Source organism: Carassius carassius, chromosome 5 (genome assembly GCF_963082965.1).
Source record: "Carassius carassius chromosome 5, fCarCar2.1, whole genome shotgun sequence".
Lineage (NCBI taxonomy): Eukaryota > Metazoa > Chordata > Actinopteri > Cypriniformes > Cyprinidae > Carassius > Carassius carassius.
The window spans coordinates 15,110,995-15,131,402 of NC_081759.1; the positions used below are offsets into that span (position 1 = coordinate 15,110,995).

The following is a 20,408-nucleotide window of genomic DNA, read 5'->3' on the forward strand; positions in this document are numbered from 1 at the left end:
TACCTCACCTTTAAATCATTAGATTATAAAACCAACCGTTCTGATTCTGAAATCTGATTGGATGAACTGTGTTCCAAGGCTTTGTAAAACAACCTTAATAAGCTTAAAAAAGTAGCCTCATTGGTGCTTCTGAACCCATATGATAGCTTGGTAATTACTGAAATAATGTTTTTACATCCATCCTAGCTCTCCTTGGTGAGCTCATGAGAATTTATTAATAAAGTGGCGATATCTAATTCGTCTTTTAGTTAAAGGGTTAGTTCACCAAAAAAAAAAAAATTTGCCAATAAATTACTCACCCTCAAGTTATCGTAGGTGTATATGACTTTCCTTCTTTCAGACTGAATCCACTCAGAGTTATATAAAAAATTTATTTGATCTTTCAAGCTGTTTAATGCCACTCAGCGGGTGTTGCAGTGCATCAGTCCAAAATAAGTGAAATAAAAAGTGCCCATCTTTAATACAAAGTGTCTCACACGGCTCCGGGAGGTGAACAAAGTCCTCTTGTAGTGAAACTATGTATTTTTGTAAGAAAAATAACCATGTTTAAAATGTAATAATTAATTTAATGTAACTTGTGCTCACTGTTGTACATGGTGACATATGACATATGGAGGTCGGCTTTGCGCATGCGCCGCTCAGAAGTGATGAACGTGGAAGTGCATGTGAAGGATCAAAACTAAACAACGGTCACTAATTAGAAGTACAAAATGAGGATTTGTGAAGAAGAAAGTCGGAGGATTTCGATATAATCCAAGAGGAGACTGGTTTTCCTTTGCTAAAGTAAGGAAACTTTTCTTCCTTTGTTCCTGTTAACAAACGTTGGTTTTCACGAGACTCACCAGCACATGCGCAACGATGACCTCATACTTCATCCGCCCGGAGCTGTTTACATGTACAACTGTTGGTGCAAGCTACATTAACGTGATAATTAAGTTTTGAATATGGATATTTGTCTTACAAAAATGCATTGATACGCTACAGGAGGCCTTGTTCACCCCTTGGAGCCATGTGAGACACTTTTTATATGGATGGTAGGGCTGCACGATTAATCGAACACAATTAATTGAAACTGTCATGCAAATTTTTTCAGTAAAGGTGGTTCTGTGATTAGCAGTAAATCTCCATCACCTGCTTTCAGGTGGAGCAGCATTTACTGCACAGCTGTAGTTCTCTGACAAGCTATGCAAAATCGCATTGATAATAACAGACGATATAATCATACGATTATGAAATTGACAAAATCATTCGCGATAATGACAGCTGTTCGCCAATCTTCTCAGTGTACTATGGCTCTGTGTAATAATGCTGCTCCATCTGAGAGCAAGTGAAAATACCACATTTAATAATGTTTTTACTCCAAACTCACATAACAATAGTCGACTGTGTCTGAAATAAATCTGTTTCTGTGAGATGATGTGGCTTCTTAAACAGAATAATTAAGGCACACAATATTCCACTGTATTCAAAGCAGTGATAATGGCGATTAGAATTTAAAGATATACTTTATTATGATGAAAATTATAATAATAAGGAACTCCGATAAACCATTTATTGCCATAGTCGTGTGTTTATTAGTCATGTTGAATCAATGAAAGCAGTTAAATCTTCTGTTTATTCAGCTGCGGCTATAGGCATTTCCTGGATTTCTTCTTCGGGGATATTTGGATTTTCAGCGCGAGAGCGCCCTCTGGCCTTCGGATGGAGATTTACTACTGATCACAGAACTGTGCTTCACTGAAAGACATGTATGACAATCTCAGCTTCTGCCTAATCAGGATTTATTGCCTTTGCGATTAAATTTGTATTAATTGTGCAGCCCTAATGGATGGGCACTTTTTATTTAACTTATTTGGGACTGATGCACTGCAACACCCACTTAGTGCCACTAAACAGCTTGAAAGATCACAGACAATTTGACATAACTTAGACTGGATTCGACTGAAAGAAGAAAGTCATATACATCTAGGATGACTTGGGGGTGAGTAATTTATGGGCTAATTTTTATTTTGGGGTGAACTAACCCTTTAAGTTTTTCAATAAACAGCTAACACAAAAACTGGTCTAAATGATAAGTCCTCAAGTTCAAAACAGTGACTTAATATTTCAATAGCAGTGGTTAATGTTAGGTTACTAACCTGTTTGCCTGAGGATCACAGGTAAGGTTCAGTTTCTTGCACCCACAGATCATTTAGCATCATACGACCTCAATATACCATCAGAGCCACAGATATTAGGTGCCTTTCAAATTATTTGCCTTTCAAAGTGATGATAGCCATTGACTTTATGAATTTTTATGAATCACCATTTTATATTTTGATTTTATTAACATTTTATTTCATTTTATAAATCACCAACCACGGTTTCACCTAAAAATCTTCTTTAAAGAAAAAAAGTCACCTACATCTTGGATGGCCTGAGGATGAGTGAATAACCAGTCAATTTTCCTTTTTAGGTGAACTATCCTTTTAACAGTTCACTGGAGGGGAAAATATTTGGTTTCTTACCCAAAACTTCTGCATGACTAATGTATTTAGATCACTTTTTTTGGTACTTTTGTGTCCATTTTTAAGCTTGAATGCTCCAGTGCCTTATCATTGTAACTGGATACAAAGTTCTCCCTATTGTGCTCTATGGAATATTAATTTTTTGTTAAAAAATATATTTTCATTTTTGCATGAACTATCCTTTTGGGAGCAAATATACAATCTTTTTTAATATAAGCCTCAATGTCTTCCAAAACTTAGTAGCAGTGATAAGACCCTCTCTAAATTAGTGATATGTGTCTGTGTGTGGGAAGCCATGTGATCTGCTTTACCTTGCCACGTGTGGTGGAACACAGTAGGGCAGTGTTCCGATTGGAGAAGCCACAGTCAAAGCCTTTTCTGTGCAGTATCAGAGCAGCTTGCTCGGATGGACCTCCCCCTTCCTCCTGTGAGAGAAGCGAGACAGAGCCTCAGGCCCCATAAACACAACACTGTTTCTTCTCCACATGCACACACTGGGCCAATTATGGAGCACTGCCTTTCACTCATCAGCTGCAGCTCAGCACCAAAGTGAGAGTCTCTCCCATGCCAACACCATGGAAAGAGCTTCTCCTCAAGATTTCACAAAACAAAGGAACTTAAAGAAATCCTGTTGGTTTAAAATAACTTGAGCTTTATTGATGGCATGTGACTTCCCTTGTATAGAAAGTTGTATAGTTGCAGTTGTATAGAGAATTTGTGTGTCAATTATGTAATTTGGCTGGAGTTTCTGGTATCCTTGTACGTATCGCATCACAGCTACAGCATTTACGAACTTATCATGCTCATAAACATACAGTTCAAATACTGGATGTGAAATACTGGATTAAAACTAGTGATTCATTCTTTACCAATCCACCACACCAAAATTAAACGTTTTATTTTGCAGAAAACAGAAAAAATATCTATTCTTAAAAAAAATATCCAATTGAGTTGTATATAAAAATGTAAATTACAAATAAAGTAGTTTACATATAAACTTTTTAATGATATATTAATTATGCTTGTACTCTTATTTGTTGTTGAAATACAAATATTTAAAATAATCGAATAGAAGCTTGTTTTCATGTAAGATTTATATTAAATTAAATAGAAATAAGCAGGCTAAGTAATAATATAAAGAATATGTAATATAGTGCATATAATAGGCCCCAAGCAAAATGTTGAGGTGAATGTAGTAATGTTATGTGACATTGTTTACAAGCTTATTTGCATCCTACATCATAGTTACATTATACTGTAGTGCATCAAAACAACAGCTATTATTTAGAAAAAATGACAGAATTTAAAAGCTCATGCGGTTTTATTTCAAAAAAAGTATCAAGACGTTTAATTGTGCACTACACTATCTTCTCCAGCCTGTTGTTCTGCACATTACACTGACACCTATTAGTCTGGATGTATTGTTTACTAACTGTAGCCAATTTGTATTTTTGCTGTTGTTATTGTTAGTAATAATTAGGTGCATGACACAAATGCATTACAAAAATGGTAGGGCGCAACTTTAAATCATGTGCCTTAATTTTCTAGAAAGTGTGTATTTAATGTTTATACAGTGTCATTCCCCATATATGTCCTATTCATTGCAAATGCATTTTCCCCAAAACTGGAGTAAGAGGAAATTATTTTCTATTGTAGCACTTCTATGGAACCTGGAACATTCCATTAACTATTTTCTGTCATTATTCATAATAAAATGTACACAAGAATCTGTACTTCATGAACAATGAAACAGGAATATATTTACACACACACTCCTCTGCTCAGCCAAATCTCTCATCACTGTAAACCTGGAGCACTAGATTAACAACAGAAATAGTAAATCACTCTTCACAGGCCATAAAGCTCTCACAACTGAGATAAATGTTTGGTCGTGCAAAGAAAATTATGAAATGTGCTCAATGTCTTCCATGCTTGAAAAACACTTTCCATTTGCATAAAGGGTGTCCTTGAGTGGATATTTCCATGGCAAGCAACAAAGGAACACTCAGACATTGTTAAATTATTTTACTCTATTTCAGTGCACCAAAAGCTCTTCTACACTTCAGCCAACTATCCTATCAGTCCTTTAAATGAATAATTACATATATCGGGAGTGAATTCGACAGTTAAAGGGAGTTTTCTGGCTGTCACTAAAACTCATGTCATTGCTCAATAAAAAAATCTGGGAAAGTATAATTCTGATACACCTTAATGTCAAAACTAAATTTGAGTGGCCATGAATGTAGTCAATAAGTGTGAGAGAAACAAAGCCCAACATTTTAACAGCCGTTTCACTCCCTAGTCAGCTGTCTACCTAGATAGCATTTCTAAGCATTCTAAATATAAAAGCTTGGCAAAATTACCAGTACATTTTTTTTTTTTTTTTATAATATTACATTGGCCAAATTCTAAAACAGCAATTGACAATATCCTCTGTGTATAAGGCAATCCAAGAATGTAAGCATATTATTTGTTAGCTTAGCCACATGTTGAGATAAAATCCTTTTGGAATGAAATGTGCACTCCATGCCATTAGCGCTCTACTATGGTGTGCCCTTGAAAAAAGTGGTTCACTTCAGCATACTTTTAAAAGAGCACTTATTAAGGATAATACAATCTACTTCAGTGTGAACTCAATTACCGTTTTCAGACACTTGAATGCATGTTAACTGCAATTAAGTGAAAACATATTAGAATTTAATTAGCTAATAAATGCATTTAAATGAACTTTAGATTGCTTTTTGATCCATCTTTACATGTAATTTCACAATTACTTTTATTCCGTGTAAAATAGGGTTAAAGTTTACTGCTGTGTGTACTGACAAGCATGGTAAACTAAAGTATTTTTTTTTATAATATAATCTCATTTACTGCATAACAGAATTCTATTGAAACTTCTAAGTCATGTATTTAAGTAGATTTGTTATTATACCTTTGCAATGATATAGTTACAGTTTAGTACAGTTTTAAATGTAATATCAATAACACTGCAGTTAAAATTATAATTAATTACTTTACATATGCCTTAGTATGTTAGCCAACACATCTAAATAAGATGAAAAGTACAACAAATTATTAATCCGTTATGATATAAAACTTGTCATGAAAGTGTTCTCTCTTCAAATACACTTAAGTGGTCTTTTATTTCCTTACAGTACAGTTCTTTTACAGATATACTTCTAAGATTCTGTACACTAAAAGAGCATTTTTCAGTTAACATGCTGCCTTAGAAGGTCTATAGAGAGCGAGGCAACTGACTACAGTTTGGAATATCTTATATTTTTATTCCTGTGGGGTCTACTTTACAATGATACTATAGTTTATGTATCAAAAGTCATAATTTTGTCATAATTTTGTTTGAGCAGACAGCATAGCAATAGTCTCAGTGTCAGACGTCACACCCACGGACTGTTGGCTAAACGTTCTGATGCATATGGGACACAAAAGTGGAAACACTTCAGGAATGTCGAAGTCATCATCAGATTGGTTGAATTCTACAGGATTTTCCGCGAGACGTGTGTGTGTCGCGTTCTTTAACGTTCCACCTGGAAATAAAGATACCGTGGTGCCAAACCCCCTCACGAAAGAAGAAAGCCGTCATGTTAACAACTGTGACTACGAGCACTTATCAGGATCAACTAAACGCTGGATTTTCAAAAGTATGTGAAATATTTAATGTTTGCGGCATAGAATTTTTAAAATACATCCGAGAGTTTTACACACCGGTCTGTTATTGTGGTGACATTTCCACGCCTCGAAATGTGATGATGAATGAAACGAACTTTGATTGGTTATTGGACATGTCGGTCAAACGGCCTCATGGGCGGGCCTCGGCCAATTAAAGCTGCCATGAATTCCAGACCTTCAGTCTGAAGGCTACGCGAGACTAGCATAGCAATAGCATCCATGCTAAACCTGTATTGTGTGATAGATTCATTAAACAATCCAAGCTGAAATATACCTAATAAACTGTTAAATTCAGGCTGACATGATCAAGGATATTGTTAAATCCATTTCGTCTAATGTTTATAACAGAAGGATACTGCAGAATGACAGCATTTGTCCTGGAGTTAAGAATAAGTATCCATATCTATTTATGAATACCAAATAGGCATTGTTGACATGTTAATGTGGACAGTCATGTGCTTATGTTATTTCAATAAACAGGGCCTAGTCACGTGATAGGATTTGAGTCCGTAAAGTTACAGTATGTTTTAAAGGTATAATGAAGTCTTTGATCTCAAAAGATCAAAATAATTGTGAATCCTTATAATAAGACCCTTTAAGTATTTAAGCCAGATTGAATCGCATCCTCTCATGCTCAAATAAGCCCTGTTCTGAGCACTTTTACCTTTATCCTGTCATGCGTTAAAATATTACAGTTCAGCCCTGGGAAATAGTATAGGATGCTAAAATATCAATTTGAAGGTCAATATACTTTATAGCCCTCTTAGGAACTGAGCCAGCAGTCCTGTGCTCCCCAATTACGGCAAAAACAGCTTTCAGCTTCCTCTTTCAAATCCTCAAACAGACCCCAGTTTTTCTTTTTAACAAAACTATTTTGACATAGCATACTTTGTCCAGTTATCACTAGGATTAGCTCACAGAACTCAGGACTGAACAAAAAATTGGGGTGTTTGAAAATCGCTGCTCTAGAAAACAAACACAACTGAGACGTACCTTTGACTGGATAGCACGCAGGTTAACCAGATGCATCTCACAGGGGAAGGAGGCACTCAGAGGACTGTAGGCAGTCAAGGATGGGTTTTCTGAGCGCTGACTGACTGCCATTGAGATGAAGGGATGGTTCAGGTACATGAACGACATGTGACTCAATATAGACGGATAGCTATATGGTGCATGCTCCTCATTCTGGGCCTAAGAGAGAAAAGTGATAGCATTAGTGATAGATGATCAGCAATACATAAACATTATTGTAATGTATTTGAAACTACACAAGTATGTGAATCTGAATTAGTCTTCTACAATGACTATTATGGGTTAGCAGCATATTCAAGAAAATATAGCAAAGTAATTTAAACTATCATCATAAAATACTTATAGTCCCATTAAGTACTGAGGTCTGTTACAGCCACAGTAACAAGAGAAAGAGCATTAAAGCAAGAATGTGCAATCAAACCAACATTTGCGTACTTGCATTGACTAAGTTTCTGGTCTAAGTAGACAGTTACCAATAAGTTATTGTGTCAATCCTACTCAGGGGGGGACAGGTTAAGTTGGTCAAGCTGGTTATTACAACATTAGAAGCTGGAGATGGTTTGTTATTGGTCAATGAGCCGGCAGTCCATCTGTTTAAACATCTAGACCACCTTATAACCAGAAATGGCAAGCTTGGACCCACTTTAAGTCTTGTAATACCAGCTACACAGGCTGTTAAGCTCATCTTCAGCGTCTCAAATAACCATTTCCATGTTAAAGCCATAGAAGGTTATAGTGTTTATATATATATACATACACTACTGTTAAAAAGTTTAAGATCAGTAGAAATTTTCATTTAAGAAATTAATACTTTTATTAAGCAAGGATGCATTAAATTGATCAAAAGTGACAGTAAAGACATTTAAATGTCTTTAAAAATATAAATTTTTATTATTACAGTATTACCGTTTTCATTTGTAATAATAATAAATGTTTTTGACACTGAAGACTGCAGAATTGACTGCTGAAAATCACATTAATGAATTATTTTATATACTTGTAAAAAATACTTCACAATTTTACTGTTTTTACAGTTATCATTTTTGACCAAATAAAAGCAACCTTGGTCAGCATAAATGACTTCTTTCAAAAAAAATGTTAAAAATCTTTCCAACCACAAACTTTCGAATCTTGAGTCTAAAAACATTGTTTAAAAACATTAAAAACTAAAAGCAATCATTTTAAATTCTAAAGTACATTTAGACATCACAACATAAGACACAGTATGAAAAAAATTTTGTTTCTGAGATTTGCTAAAAATGGCATTTAAGTGTTATTAAATAGTGCTTTTAAAGATGAACTTTTAAGTGAGTATTAGATGATGGCAAAAGTAATCTAAATATAACAACGGGGGGGGGGACGCAATTAAATATGCAATATTTTGACTGTGATAATTTATAACAACAATTCTCCTGTAGCTTGATCAGTAGAGCACAGCACTAGCAACACCATGGTCAGCTGATAAAAAATGTGTACCTTCAATGCAATGCAAGTCACTTTGGATAAAAATGTCTGCCAAATGCTTACATGTGTACATGTAAATTAGATCTAATATCATCTAATAAAGGTCTTAAGTGACTTTTTGCAGGGAACTTCCAAAATTCCAAAGATCCAGACACTGAGAGGAAATGGTCATTAATGAATGTACTTTTTTTTTCTTTAGCTCAATTATTTCTCCATCCTGATTACCTCCTCCGCAGAGCTCCTCTTCTCCAGCAGCAGGCGGAAGGAGTTGGCAGTGATCTTATTGTCCAGCACTCCCTGACCTAAACCTCGATTATCATCCTGATTGAGCCTGCGGTCCAGGATCACCTCCAGCTGACCTGTGGAATCCACACCAGTGAGCTTCATTAGGATGTCACCTCTAGTGGACATGCATAAATCATGTGCTCCACAGACCACGAGACCATAGTGCCTGGTGTTTGAGCACCAAACAAATAAATCTTTTTTTGACAAAAACACACTTGGCAGATTGTATTATGGCCAAAAGCACTTAACATTCAACTGTGGAGTATTTTTCACCACCAATTCACCTACGTCTGTAGACCTGCCAGAGTGGAGAAAGGCCACATCTATTCAAACCAAAATCTGAGAATAACAGTTCCTGATGTGTCTACATAGTAGGCTGTCTAACCATTTGCTTATGGTTTTGTAACTGTTGCAGAATTAGGTTGGCATGTGGTATTGATAATGAAGTGAGAGGGATATTCTCAGTGAATTTAGACATTCAAAAGTGTGGGGTAGGTACAAGATTGGTTTTTGCAAAAGTCTCTTATGCTCACCAAGGTCACATTTGTTTGATTGAAAAAGACAGTAAAACAGTAATACTGTAAAACATTTAAATGTAACTGTTCTGTTTTAATGTTTTAAAATGGAATTTATTCATGTGATGGTAAAAGCTAAATTTTCAGCATCATTACTTCAGTGTCACATGATCCTTCAGAAATCATTCTAATATTCTGATTTGCTGCACATTTCTTCTTATTGTCTATGTTAAAAACAGCTTAATATTTTTGTATGAAACCATTATATTTTTTTCAGGATTGAGAAAATTTAAAAGAACAGTATTTGTTAAAACATGAAACGCTACAAAAGTATTTTAATGTGTCCTTGCTCAAATTAGAAGGGTTACTCCACTCCAAAATGAAAATGTTGTCATTAATCACTTACCCCCATGTCGTTCCAAACCTGTAAAAGCTCCGTTCGTCTTCGGAACACAATTTAAGATATTTTGGATGAAAACCAGGAGGCTTGTTACTGTCCCATAGACTGTCAAGTCATTAACAGTGTCAAGGTCCAGAAAAGCTATGGAAGTCGTCATCAGAATACTCCATCTGCCATCAGACGTGCAATCTTGGTTATATGAAGTGACGGGAAGGATTTTTGTAAGTAAAGAAAACAAAAACAATGACTTTATTCCATAATTCCTTTGTCAACGGTCTCCTCTGTGTCTCTCCATATCAGCGTGCTGCGTATGTTCTTCTGTGTCCTCCGTGCCGCAAGGATGCAGCAGTCTATGGGACAGTCTCAAGCCTCCAGGTTTTCATCGAAAAAAGATCTTAAATTGTGTTCCAAAGACAAACTGAGCTTTTAAGGGTTTGGAATATAACATGTGGGTAAGTGATTAAAGACAAAATGTATATTTTAGTGTGGAGTATCCCTCTAATAAAAAAAAAATAAAATAAAATCAAAGCCCAAAATTTTGTATGGTAGTGTAACGCTCAAAATGTGGACATCTGTTAATACTGAGATAAACAGTTTAATCATTGGTGAAAATGGTCAATGTTACAAATGTGTTTATTTGACCAGTATCCAAATAATGCTGAATATGGAATATTTAATAATGCATTATTAACTGCAGAATCTGGGATGTTTCTTATTAATAACTTTAAATTCTTTAAAAAATTAAAAAAATTTAATTAAGATTTTCCAGCACTGACCACTCTTAAGGCTGGCCGCTCCGAGTGACTGTGCAGTGAGCAGAGAGAGTCTGGCGCTGGAGTCCTGCAGGTAGACCATGCTGGTCATGGGGTAGAAGTTTGCCTGCAGGGGGAGCTTAGCCATGGTTTTCCTGGGCTGCACCTGCGAAAACAGCCAAAGGCATTTTTAGCACTGCAGGGTGGAAAAACTCCAAATTCCCCTGTTCAGAGCCCCGCAAATACTGAGTGTGTGCATGTGGAGGCACCTATCTGAAGGAAAAAACACTGCAAATTGATGAGCTTCGATGTGTGTGTGTGCATCACTGGATATTCCACTGTTTTTATTCATGAGGCATTTGTTTTGAGAAGTCAGTTAATTAGTTTGGAATGAAGAAAAGCACTTAATCCTGGCCAAGGCTAGAGAGACGTCATCAGCTAATTAAATGCCATGCCAATACTCCAACATGTCAAAAAAAAACATGACAGGGTGATTCAAACTGACACTTGTTTGTTTTGGTCAGCCCTACAGCACACTCAACTCTTTTTTGATTAATTATTTGTCAAAAGAAGTGAAAAACAAACTGACATTTTCATTATGCCATCCAAAAACGGCTAAGCATTTTGACACTATCAACCAAAATCAAATAAGACTGTCAGAACAATCACTTCAGATAAATTAACTAAAATTAGCAGCCAGCTGTTTGGCGGAACCAGTTTGCCACATCTTTAATATCAGTATCAACAAAGGAATCTTCCCTTTAGCTTGGAAAGAAGTGAAGGTTATTCCTTTACAGAAAAATGCAGCACTGAGCTTTAGTGGTGCTAATAGTCGACCAATAAGTTTACTGTCAGTTCTTAGTAAAGTATTTGAAAAGATGGTTTGTGAACAGATTCAATTCTTCTTTAAGAAGAATAATTTATTCTCTGATTTTCAACATGCATATAGAGCAGGACATTCAACAGGAACAGCATTAACACAGATAACAGATGATTGTTTAGTATCGATAGATGATAATAATTTAATAGGAACAGTATTGTTGGATTTTAGCTCCGCATTTGATGTACTGGATCATAAATTACTATTAGAAAAATTTAAATGTTATAAATGTACTTCTCAAACTGTGCATTGGTTCAAAAGTTATCTGACTAATAGGAGGCAATGTGTATTCTATAATGGAAGTTAGTGAAAGAGTTGCAATGTGGTGTTCCTCAAGGAAGCTGTCTTGGACCATTATTATTTTCAATTTTTACCAATGATCTTCCTTTGGTTTTAAAGTGTGCAAAGGCAGTTATGTATGCAGATGATACAACATTATATCTACCAGCGCAATCAATTGATAAATTATCTGTGGATTTAGATGAGGAGTTACAATTAGTGGTAAAGTGGATACGGAAAAATAAGATGGTTTTAAATTTGACAAAAACTAAAAGTATTGTGTTTGGATCAAATTCTAATCTTAAACTTAAACCAAAATTAAATTTGTCTGTAAAGAGTGTGCCTATTGAACAGGTAGAGGAAGTTAGAGTTCTTGGAGTTATTCTAGACAGTAGGCTGAAGTGGTTAAAACAGATAGAAAATATGGTAACAGTTATGGGAAGAGGCCTATCAGTTATTAAGAAATGTGCAAAATTTTCACCACAGTATTGCATCTCTCAAGTTGTGCAAACAATGGTTATTACTCATATAGACTACTGCCCAGTGGTATGGTCAAGTACATCAAGTAAAAATTTAGAAAAATTACAGTTAGTCCAGAATAGAGCTACACGACTAATTCTGAATTGTAAGTGAAAGGTTAATATTATGAGAATGCACAAAATTTTAGGTTGGCTACTGGTGAAGGACAGGGTAATTCTTTCTCTGCTATGTTTTAAAAGAAACATTTCAGTATCGAGAGATCCAAGTGTATTGTACTCTAAACTTTTGTATAGTAATGCTAGTCATAATTTTAACACCAGGCATGCATTAAAGGGATATTTTTTGCTTCCTGTTTCAAAAACGGACTGTAATGTATAGAGGAATGAAAATATGGAATGAATTGCCATCGGATATTACATGTTTTTTTATCAAGTAAAACTAGGTTTAAAAAAATTGTTTTAGCCTTGGTAGTGGCTAATGGGGACCCAAATAAACAACAATAACCTCTGAAGACTCCTTTGTTGATTATTGTTACTTTTCAGTAAACAGAATTAGTCCAGCTAGCCGTCTATATCTTCGGATCATATCTTTAATTTCAACTCCGGCAACAACACGTTTCATTTTCATCTTTATTCGGAGACTAATGAAAATTAGTTTCCATCACACTTGAGGTGTGTGATCAGCAGTGGTGGAAATGGTCAAAATTCACATTCCTAAGTATAAGCACGTTCATTCAACAGTCACCTGTAGAATTCTCGCCAAATTAAAGATACACTGTGTAGGAATCTGCACACGTGATAATGTAAGCATCGTTAACGACCCCTTATGTTCAATAAACAAGGTAGAATGAGACAGCTGATCAATGACAAAAATTATCCTTCCCATTATGAGGTGGTGTTTGACTCCCAAAAATGAAAATTCGGTCATGCATCTTCGGAACACAAAGAAATATATTTTTGATGAATTCCGAGAATTCAGAAACCCAGAAAGGTAATTAAAGACATCGTTAAAATAACATCAGTGGTTCGTAATTTTACGAAGCTACGAGAATACTTTTTGTGCGCAAAGAAAACAAAAACAACAAATTTATTCAACAATCTGTCTCCTCCGCTGTTTTGTGTTAGCCGTGCTACGCGGATATGTTATTTGGTGAGTAATTAATGACAGAATCTTCATTTTGGATCAACTAACCCTTTAAGGGGATTCACAGGGGCACTTTTGTGATAGCATTTTTTTCTAACCTTGTTATGAAATGTCAAATTTTATGTCAAATTCATAAATTGATATTTAAAAACCTTTTTAAAACTATAATGAAGCAAATACACTGAATTAGAATAAGACACATTTGGGCTGATTCACTCAGGAAAGAAGCAAGTGACTTAATGAATGGGTCATTGAATCATCGACTCACTAGATTTGTTCAATAATTAATTAGCTTGGACATGTCCAGTGGCTCAGCTGTGACTTTGTTTGGAACTATTTTCATTAATGAAATACAGCAAAAACAGAGTTCCTAAAATATAAGTCACTTAATATAAACTGCTTGTTTATTGAACTGTTTTATTAAACCAGTATCACATTTGCAAACACTATTTATAATTATTAAAAAGCTGTCACTCATCTCAGTTCATGACGGTCTCACAAACTTGTTATAATCAAAGACTGCAAACTTAACACTGCACAATTAGTCTTATTTGCATTGTGTCTACACTTTGTTATAATGAGAGGATAACTCGGCACTGAACAAATACTCCAGGTTTAATTAATTCAATTAATACAGCTTTATCCATATAAAATTTTCTGTGATGGCATCTGTTAATATTTTCGAAAAAAAATCACGATTCATCCTAGATAATTTACCTGAAGCAGTCTGCTTGCGGTGTCTGTTCTGTGACCAGAACGCGCACCGATAGAGAAGCATTTCTATTGGCTGCAGTCTGCAGGTATTATGGCCAATCACAAAAGTCAACATCGCGCATCTGGCTATGTTTTCATTATAATATTTTGCACCTATGTTCAGAACTCAGATCGTGTTCACAGGCTATCAAATGGATAAAATGTACAAAGCCCTTTCATTTCAACCTAACCAATACTATTTTGCCAAATCCAGCACCAAACAGTGCCTTGCCTTTACAACAAACACTTGCATATAAACAGTGTAAATTTTATTGTGTATGTGTGGGTCAAAGAGAGAATAAAAAGAATATACTGATGTCCTACCTGGTAGCCATTGAGGTCAGTAAAGAATCGATCTTTGCTGTTCAGATCTGAGGTTATCCTCATTGCAATTTCACGGTTGGTTTCGCCTCTTATATCTACAGTGTTATAGATCTCAACAGACTGACCCTCTACACCTATGAGAAAGAAGGAAAGCAAGATGGGTCAAAATAAAGAAAGACTGGATATCGTTTTCCTCCACGTTCATACTACAATTTCTGTCAAAGCATCAACTGTATCTGAATATTGAAAGGAACCGTTCACAAAAATATCATTCTCATGTTGTTTTAAACCGGTATCCTGTTATTGTTTTCTGTGGAACACAGTTTTTTAGGAATTCTGTGAAGTGGGTGTTTGTGTACTGAATACTTTTGAGTAATTTAGCAAGAACCACTAAAGACCACTTCCTTTTAGACCGATTAGTATCATTAGGCTGATAATGCGCACAACAACATCTCATTTACTGTTTGGCGCATAATCGCAGACAAACTGCCAAAATACAGCAAATTGTACATTTGCCAACAGCAAATGACTGCTTTCCTTTTTTAACTTTAATAACTTGTTTGCCTGTTCCTGGCTTGAGCTGAATTTGAGCAATTAGATTTTCTGAGTACGGTGAAAATAAGTGAACACTCCTTCATGCTAAATGTACATTTTGAATTGGACTAATTGAGCCTTTGGGAATAAAACAGTGCAATTAACAAATATGTTCGATTTCCTTTAATTAAAACAAAGATGGAGGTTAACCAGGTTAACCTATAACAAGGTTATGTTTTTATGGCGTACGATAGCTCGGAAACTATTCAACATGAGCGTGTCCTCATTAGCTCACAGTGAGATGGTAACCTGACACTTTTAGTACTACTACTGCTCAAAAGTTACTGATTTGAACAAACACCTAAGCATACATATTCAATTTTTTTTGTCCTACAGTCATAAATGATATCTCAAACTGTGTGGCTTGATATTACTTTGCTGATTTGGGTGGAAAGGTTCTAGATTTACACTAAAGGATCGGAAACATCTCAAGAAACTAAAAAAATGATAGAGACTTGGGGCGCTTTTGACTTGAGCGACAGCATAACAATCCCTAGCCAACACACACATAAAATGAAAACCATAATTACTGGCATATCACTTAAGACGTACTGATATTAAAATGATAATTAAACAGGATTTGGAGTACTACTTGTGCATAATGCACATTTCTTAATATTACACCCAAAATGTGTTTTTAATGTCACTACTGATGAAGATTGTATGATCTTGAATAATATCAGTCTTTTAATGGAAGATATTTAAAGTGTACCTGAAGTATACTTGCAATAGTTCCACTTTGGCACAATCAAATATACTTCACTATATCTTTAGTTGGACTTCAGCGCTACTTCTGCACAATTCAATTGCAGTAAGTAAAAAATCAGTTGTTTAAATTGAGCAGACTTTGCAGTTTAGTATACTAACGAACAACTGCAGGATATTTTGATTAAGTACATGAATATGTAAATGTATTTGTAGTATGCTTAGCGTGAAATAAATTTATTGTAGTATATTTATGTTTCACTAGGGGTGACTTCAAAACAAAAAACTTAACCAACCCCAAACTTTTGAATTATAAAAAAGTAATTTACAAAGTCACAAAGAGCAGCATTTGAGTATCATGATAGTAGTCCACACAACTGTTATGGATTTATTCAATAAATCAGTTGATTTGGTTTCAAAAATCCATCTGAACAATAATCAGTGTATATGGATTAAATAATGTAATTTAATTAACATATTACATGAATGCACAACATTTTTGATACTGTTCGGATCTTTTTTGGAGTTTGAAAGCTTCAGTTGGCATTTGTTTTAATTACATGGAAAAGAGCGAACAGTACATGCTTCAAAATGTCTCCTTTTGTTGTGTTGTCATCTCATTGTAAAACGTCTTTTGTTCTCCTTTTGTTGTGTTGTCATCTCATTGTAAAATGTCTTTTCATAATCACAGAGGCAACCATTTTGTGTGTGAGACGAAGGTACTTCTTATTAAGCTTTGCATACTAAATTCCAATTTCATCTCAAGGGAATAACCCACCAGAGGTTTTGCCTCATACTTTTGTCTTTTTTTGAAGAAAAACAAACGTCACTGGGAGAAAGGTCCCTAAGGCTAGGGGGCGATGGCTCATGTGACTGCTCTGCTCTTTCAAAAACACTCATGTACATTATCTCACCCAACCATCCAACCCCTGGTGCTCTTGGGAAGAAAGCCAGGAACTCTTTCTGAACGCATTTCATTCTTTCACAAAATGATCCCACTTTCAGCACACCATTAAACTTTTGTTGGATTGTGTTTTGTCTGCTATCAAACTTCCTTTTGATCCCGATTAAATTTGTAACTTAGTAGCTTAATGCACTGCCTTTTTTAGCACTGACGATCACACAGTTCAAATGATCCATTATAGCTTGAGGAGCATTCAAAAGTGTACCTTTACAATTCAAAAGATTTATATTGCAATATCTGCGCTAGGAAAATGCTTTGTACAGCGTCCAATATATTAAACAAGCTGCTATAGTAATGTGAATAAAAGACTCTCTTAAGAAAGATTATTAATGGACGTCATCTAGAAGCATTTCAAGGATGTGGAAGTTCTGGGGGTTTTATTCCAGGGGTCAGTCAACTGGAGGTTTTCTGAGGTTACATTGCTAATTATACAGCACTTCCTTCAGACAACTATTCGAACTTTAAAATGTCATTTTGCAAATCCCTGTGTAAATTCTTGATTTACATACTGTAAATAGTGTTGACTGCAAGCGTGCAGGTGATGAGTGTTTGCTGTTCTCTCTTACCCTGGATGTTGTAGAGTCGGAGAGTGTGTGTGATGTGCGTGAAGGTAGTGGTGACTTCAGAAAACAGCGGCCCTTTAGTGACTCGAACCACCGGCGGTTGAGAGGGAGAGTAAATCTGTGTGACAGAGAAAGAAAATCAGTGTGAATCAAATAAAACTCATAAAAGCTACCAAAGACACTGCATGACAAAACTGCCTAATGTCCTGATTAAAGACAGAGTTGAGCTCTTATGAGGTTTCCCAGTGTTTGGGTGGATAGCAGATAAAGCTGTGAGCAGTGACTAAACTGTCGTTACGTCTAGAAATCCAATCAGCAGGATGACACACTGTGATGTTATAAGTTTGAATGAAAACTTACAAAAAATACAACGTTCCAGAAGATTCTCAAAGTAATCATTTGTTTGCCACAAATTTACCACAAGCCTGCCAAAAATAAACAGTTTTTAGAGGAGCACCGGTTTTCCATGCACCGGTTTCACGGCTAAATAAATGATATTTGTTAACGTAAGAAAGGTGCAATGCAAATAAAGCTTAGGTATTATATTTATAATACTAAATTTATTAATAGTAATTCTAAATATTACTAAAGTTAATATTCCTATAAAAATAATATTAGTTGTTGTTGCATGAAAATCTAGAAATTATTTACAGTTTTAATGACGGTATTTTCTGCACCCCTATTCAGCAGCAGCAAAGCTGAGTAGAACGGTAAAATGCAAATAACAATACAAATTATTATGTTAATGCTATTATTGTTATTAAGGAAAAAGGTAGGAAAGATGCGATGCAAATAGTATAAAATATTAATTACAATAATAATAGTTTTATAATAACAACTCTACTACTACCACTACTAATAATAATTATAAGTTAATATTATTAAAGGAATAGTAACTGAAAAATTTGAATCCAGTCATTATTTATTTTACCAAGTGAATGACGGTATTTCCTGCACCACTATTTACAACGGCACCAGCATCGTAGGAGAAGTGCTCAAGCTGCGGTGCTCATGGGAAACCTGGTTTGAATCTAGGTCTAATCATGATCTAAACCCAGTCCACTTTCTCTTGATTGCTGGTTTCTTTTTCCTCTATTTACAATGTCTACAAATAAAATGAATAGATTATCAAAATAGTTTTTACTGTTGCTTCTTTGTCAGGCAGGAACAGGTAGGCGCCGCTCTTGTCTTTATTGCTGGTGGTGCCGTACCAAACAAACTCCACCTTGAGCAGGTGCTCCGAGTCATCCTCCTTCAACTTCATTTTCTGTAAACAGATGTTTTCAGAACATTTGAGAGTCATTCCTACATGTATGAACTTACAACAAAGCCAGAGAGCTGCAGTCTATAATCTAACCTCTAAAAGACCTGTAGCTGTGGAGACGGAGAGCTTCAGGTGAAGATTTTCAATGTGCACAAAAGCCGCATCTTGTTGGTAGAACTGTCGGAAATGCTCCAGTTCAATGTTTGAAATCTGCATGCCATCCTGAAGAAACATGTACTTAGCAGCTTCTGTCCTTGGCTCCATTCCTTCCATCAGCTGGTACACGCTCAGTCCCAGAGGAGCAGCTTGAGCCACAAACGACAACTGTCGTGGAATAAACACCATGAACGGGCTTGAAGAGCATTTAGATGACCTCAGAGCTCAAATATGGACTAGTCTGAAGAATCTACAATCCTCAATAACAATACACAATACACCCATAACGCTGTGATTTAATGCACTGATGTAGCAGATCTCACCTGGAAGACGTCGGCAGCAGCATGACTGACATCATTCCACACCGCGCTGACTTGAGCACGGACCACATGACCCAGAGCATCCAGCACGCGCACTTTAGGACTCGTCACATATACTGTGACCATGGACATCCTGGCTTGCTCTGTCGGGTTGAAGACCACCAACAACCTGGGAACAGCAAAAAACTAAGCATATTTATGAAGAATTATATGCCACACAGATTCTGCTGCCTTTTGCTGCTGCCTCTATCTATCTATCTATCTATCTATATATATATATATATATATATATATATATATAAGAATATAATTCTTTTTTTTTTTTTTTAGGAATGTAATTAAAAAAATTGAAGGAATTGTTGATTTACCTTGGTTTTTCGTGAACTTCAAAAATTATTTTGCGAGGTAATGTATCCTGGGATGGCTGGACATCATCCTGTAATACAGAACCAGCAAAAATGTAATGTTCACATAGCAATTACCAAATTTCAGAGCGATGCCATGTTATGGATGTACAATATTAACGCTCACCATCTGAAGGACGGGATTTGAAGGATCATGGTAGTATGTTTGTTTGTCCTTGAGCACCAACCAGTGAGCTGAGCTCACAATCACTCGCTTTACATTCAGAATTGAGTGAAACAACCTTAGAAATAACAGATCATTTTAAAGATTTTTACCATGTCTTTTACCTGATAATATCAGATAATAAAAATCAGAAGTTCGCAAGTGAGCGCGATCATCCCTTCGTCTTTACTACTGGTTTTAATGGAAAATAAACATGAACGAACATCTCCTCAGGTAATCCCTCAATCAGTTTTTTCTAACCACAAAAAGATGTCAATAAAACTGTTTGTAAACAAAATGTCACGCAGCATTAAGTCATCAATGTCCACATCTCGTTAGTTCACTTGAGTCTATTTTTATTATATATTCTCATCATATTTTACTTTACCTCTTAGTGATGTCTTAATTCATTATTGTATGTTTAAATAAATCTGTTATGACAGCCACTGTGTAAATATTTCAACAACAAATAGAAATGTTATAATTTAGACATTCATTTAAAAACTTAATTAAAATTTACATGTTTGCATTCTATTTTTGATTAGTGACAGTGTTGATTTTAATAGTGTTGATTATTAGATATAAAAATAAACAGTAAATTTGAAATTTAGGTTTGGGTTCTGTTTTTTATTGTAACCATACAGTAATGTAAAAGGGCTCTCTGTAGTTTAGAGCATAAGCTTATAATTATAGTTAACCGCGACATCAAAACCGAGGTACAAACCGAACCATCATATTTGGGTACTGTTACACCCCTACATCATTCAAAGGTGA

The 20,408-nt window shown here is 35.4% G+C and overlaps 1 protein-coding gene across 1 annotated transcript in view; it reads right to left on the minus strand.

The window, feature by feature from the left end:
• The window catches only part of LOC132140832 (alpha-mannosidase 2-like), a 51,915-nt gene that overhangs the window by 995 nt on the left and 30,512 nt on the right, over positions 1-20,408 (minus strand). Inside the window, exons 11-21 of the mRNA XM_059549846.1 lie at positions 19,599-19,713; positions 19,436-19,503; positions 19,071-19,236; positions 18,685-18,915; positions 18,472-18,594; positions 17,331-17,445; positions 14,502-14,635; positions 10,667-10,808; positions 8,916-9,049; positions 7,188-7,385; positions 2,819-2,932 (exon numbers count right to left, since the gene is read on the minus strand). Of these exons, the coding sequence (XP_059405829.1) occupies positions 2,819-2,932; positions 7,188-7,385; positions 8,916-9,049; positions 10,667-10,808; positions 14,502-14,635; positions 17,331-17,445; positions 18,472-18,594; positions 18,685-18,915; positions 19,071-19,236; positions 19,436-19,503; positions 19,599-19,713 (1,540 nt within the window). The remainder of the gene's footprint in view (positions 1-2,818; positions 2,933-7,187; positions 7,386-8,915; positions 9,050-10,666; positions 10,809-14,501; positions 14,636-17,330; positions 17,446-18,471; positions 18,595-18,684; positions 18,916-19,070; positions 19,237-19,435; positions 19,504-19,598; positions 19,714-20,408) is intronic.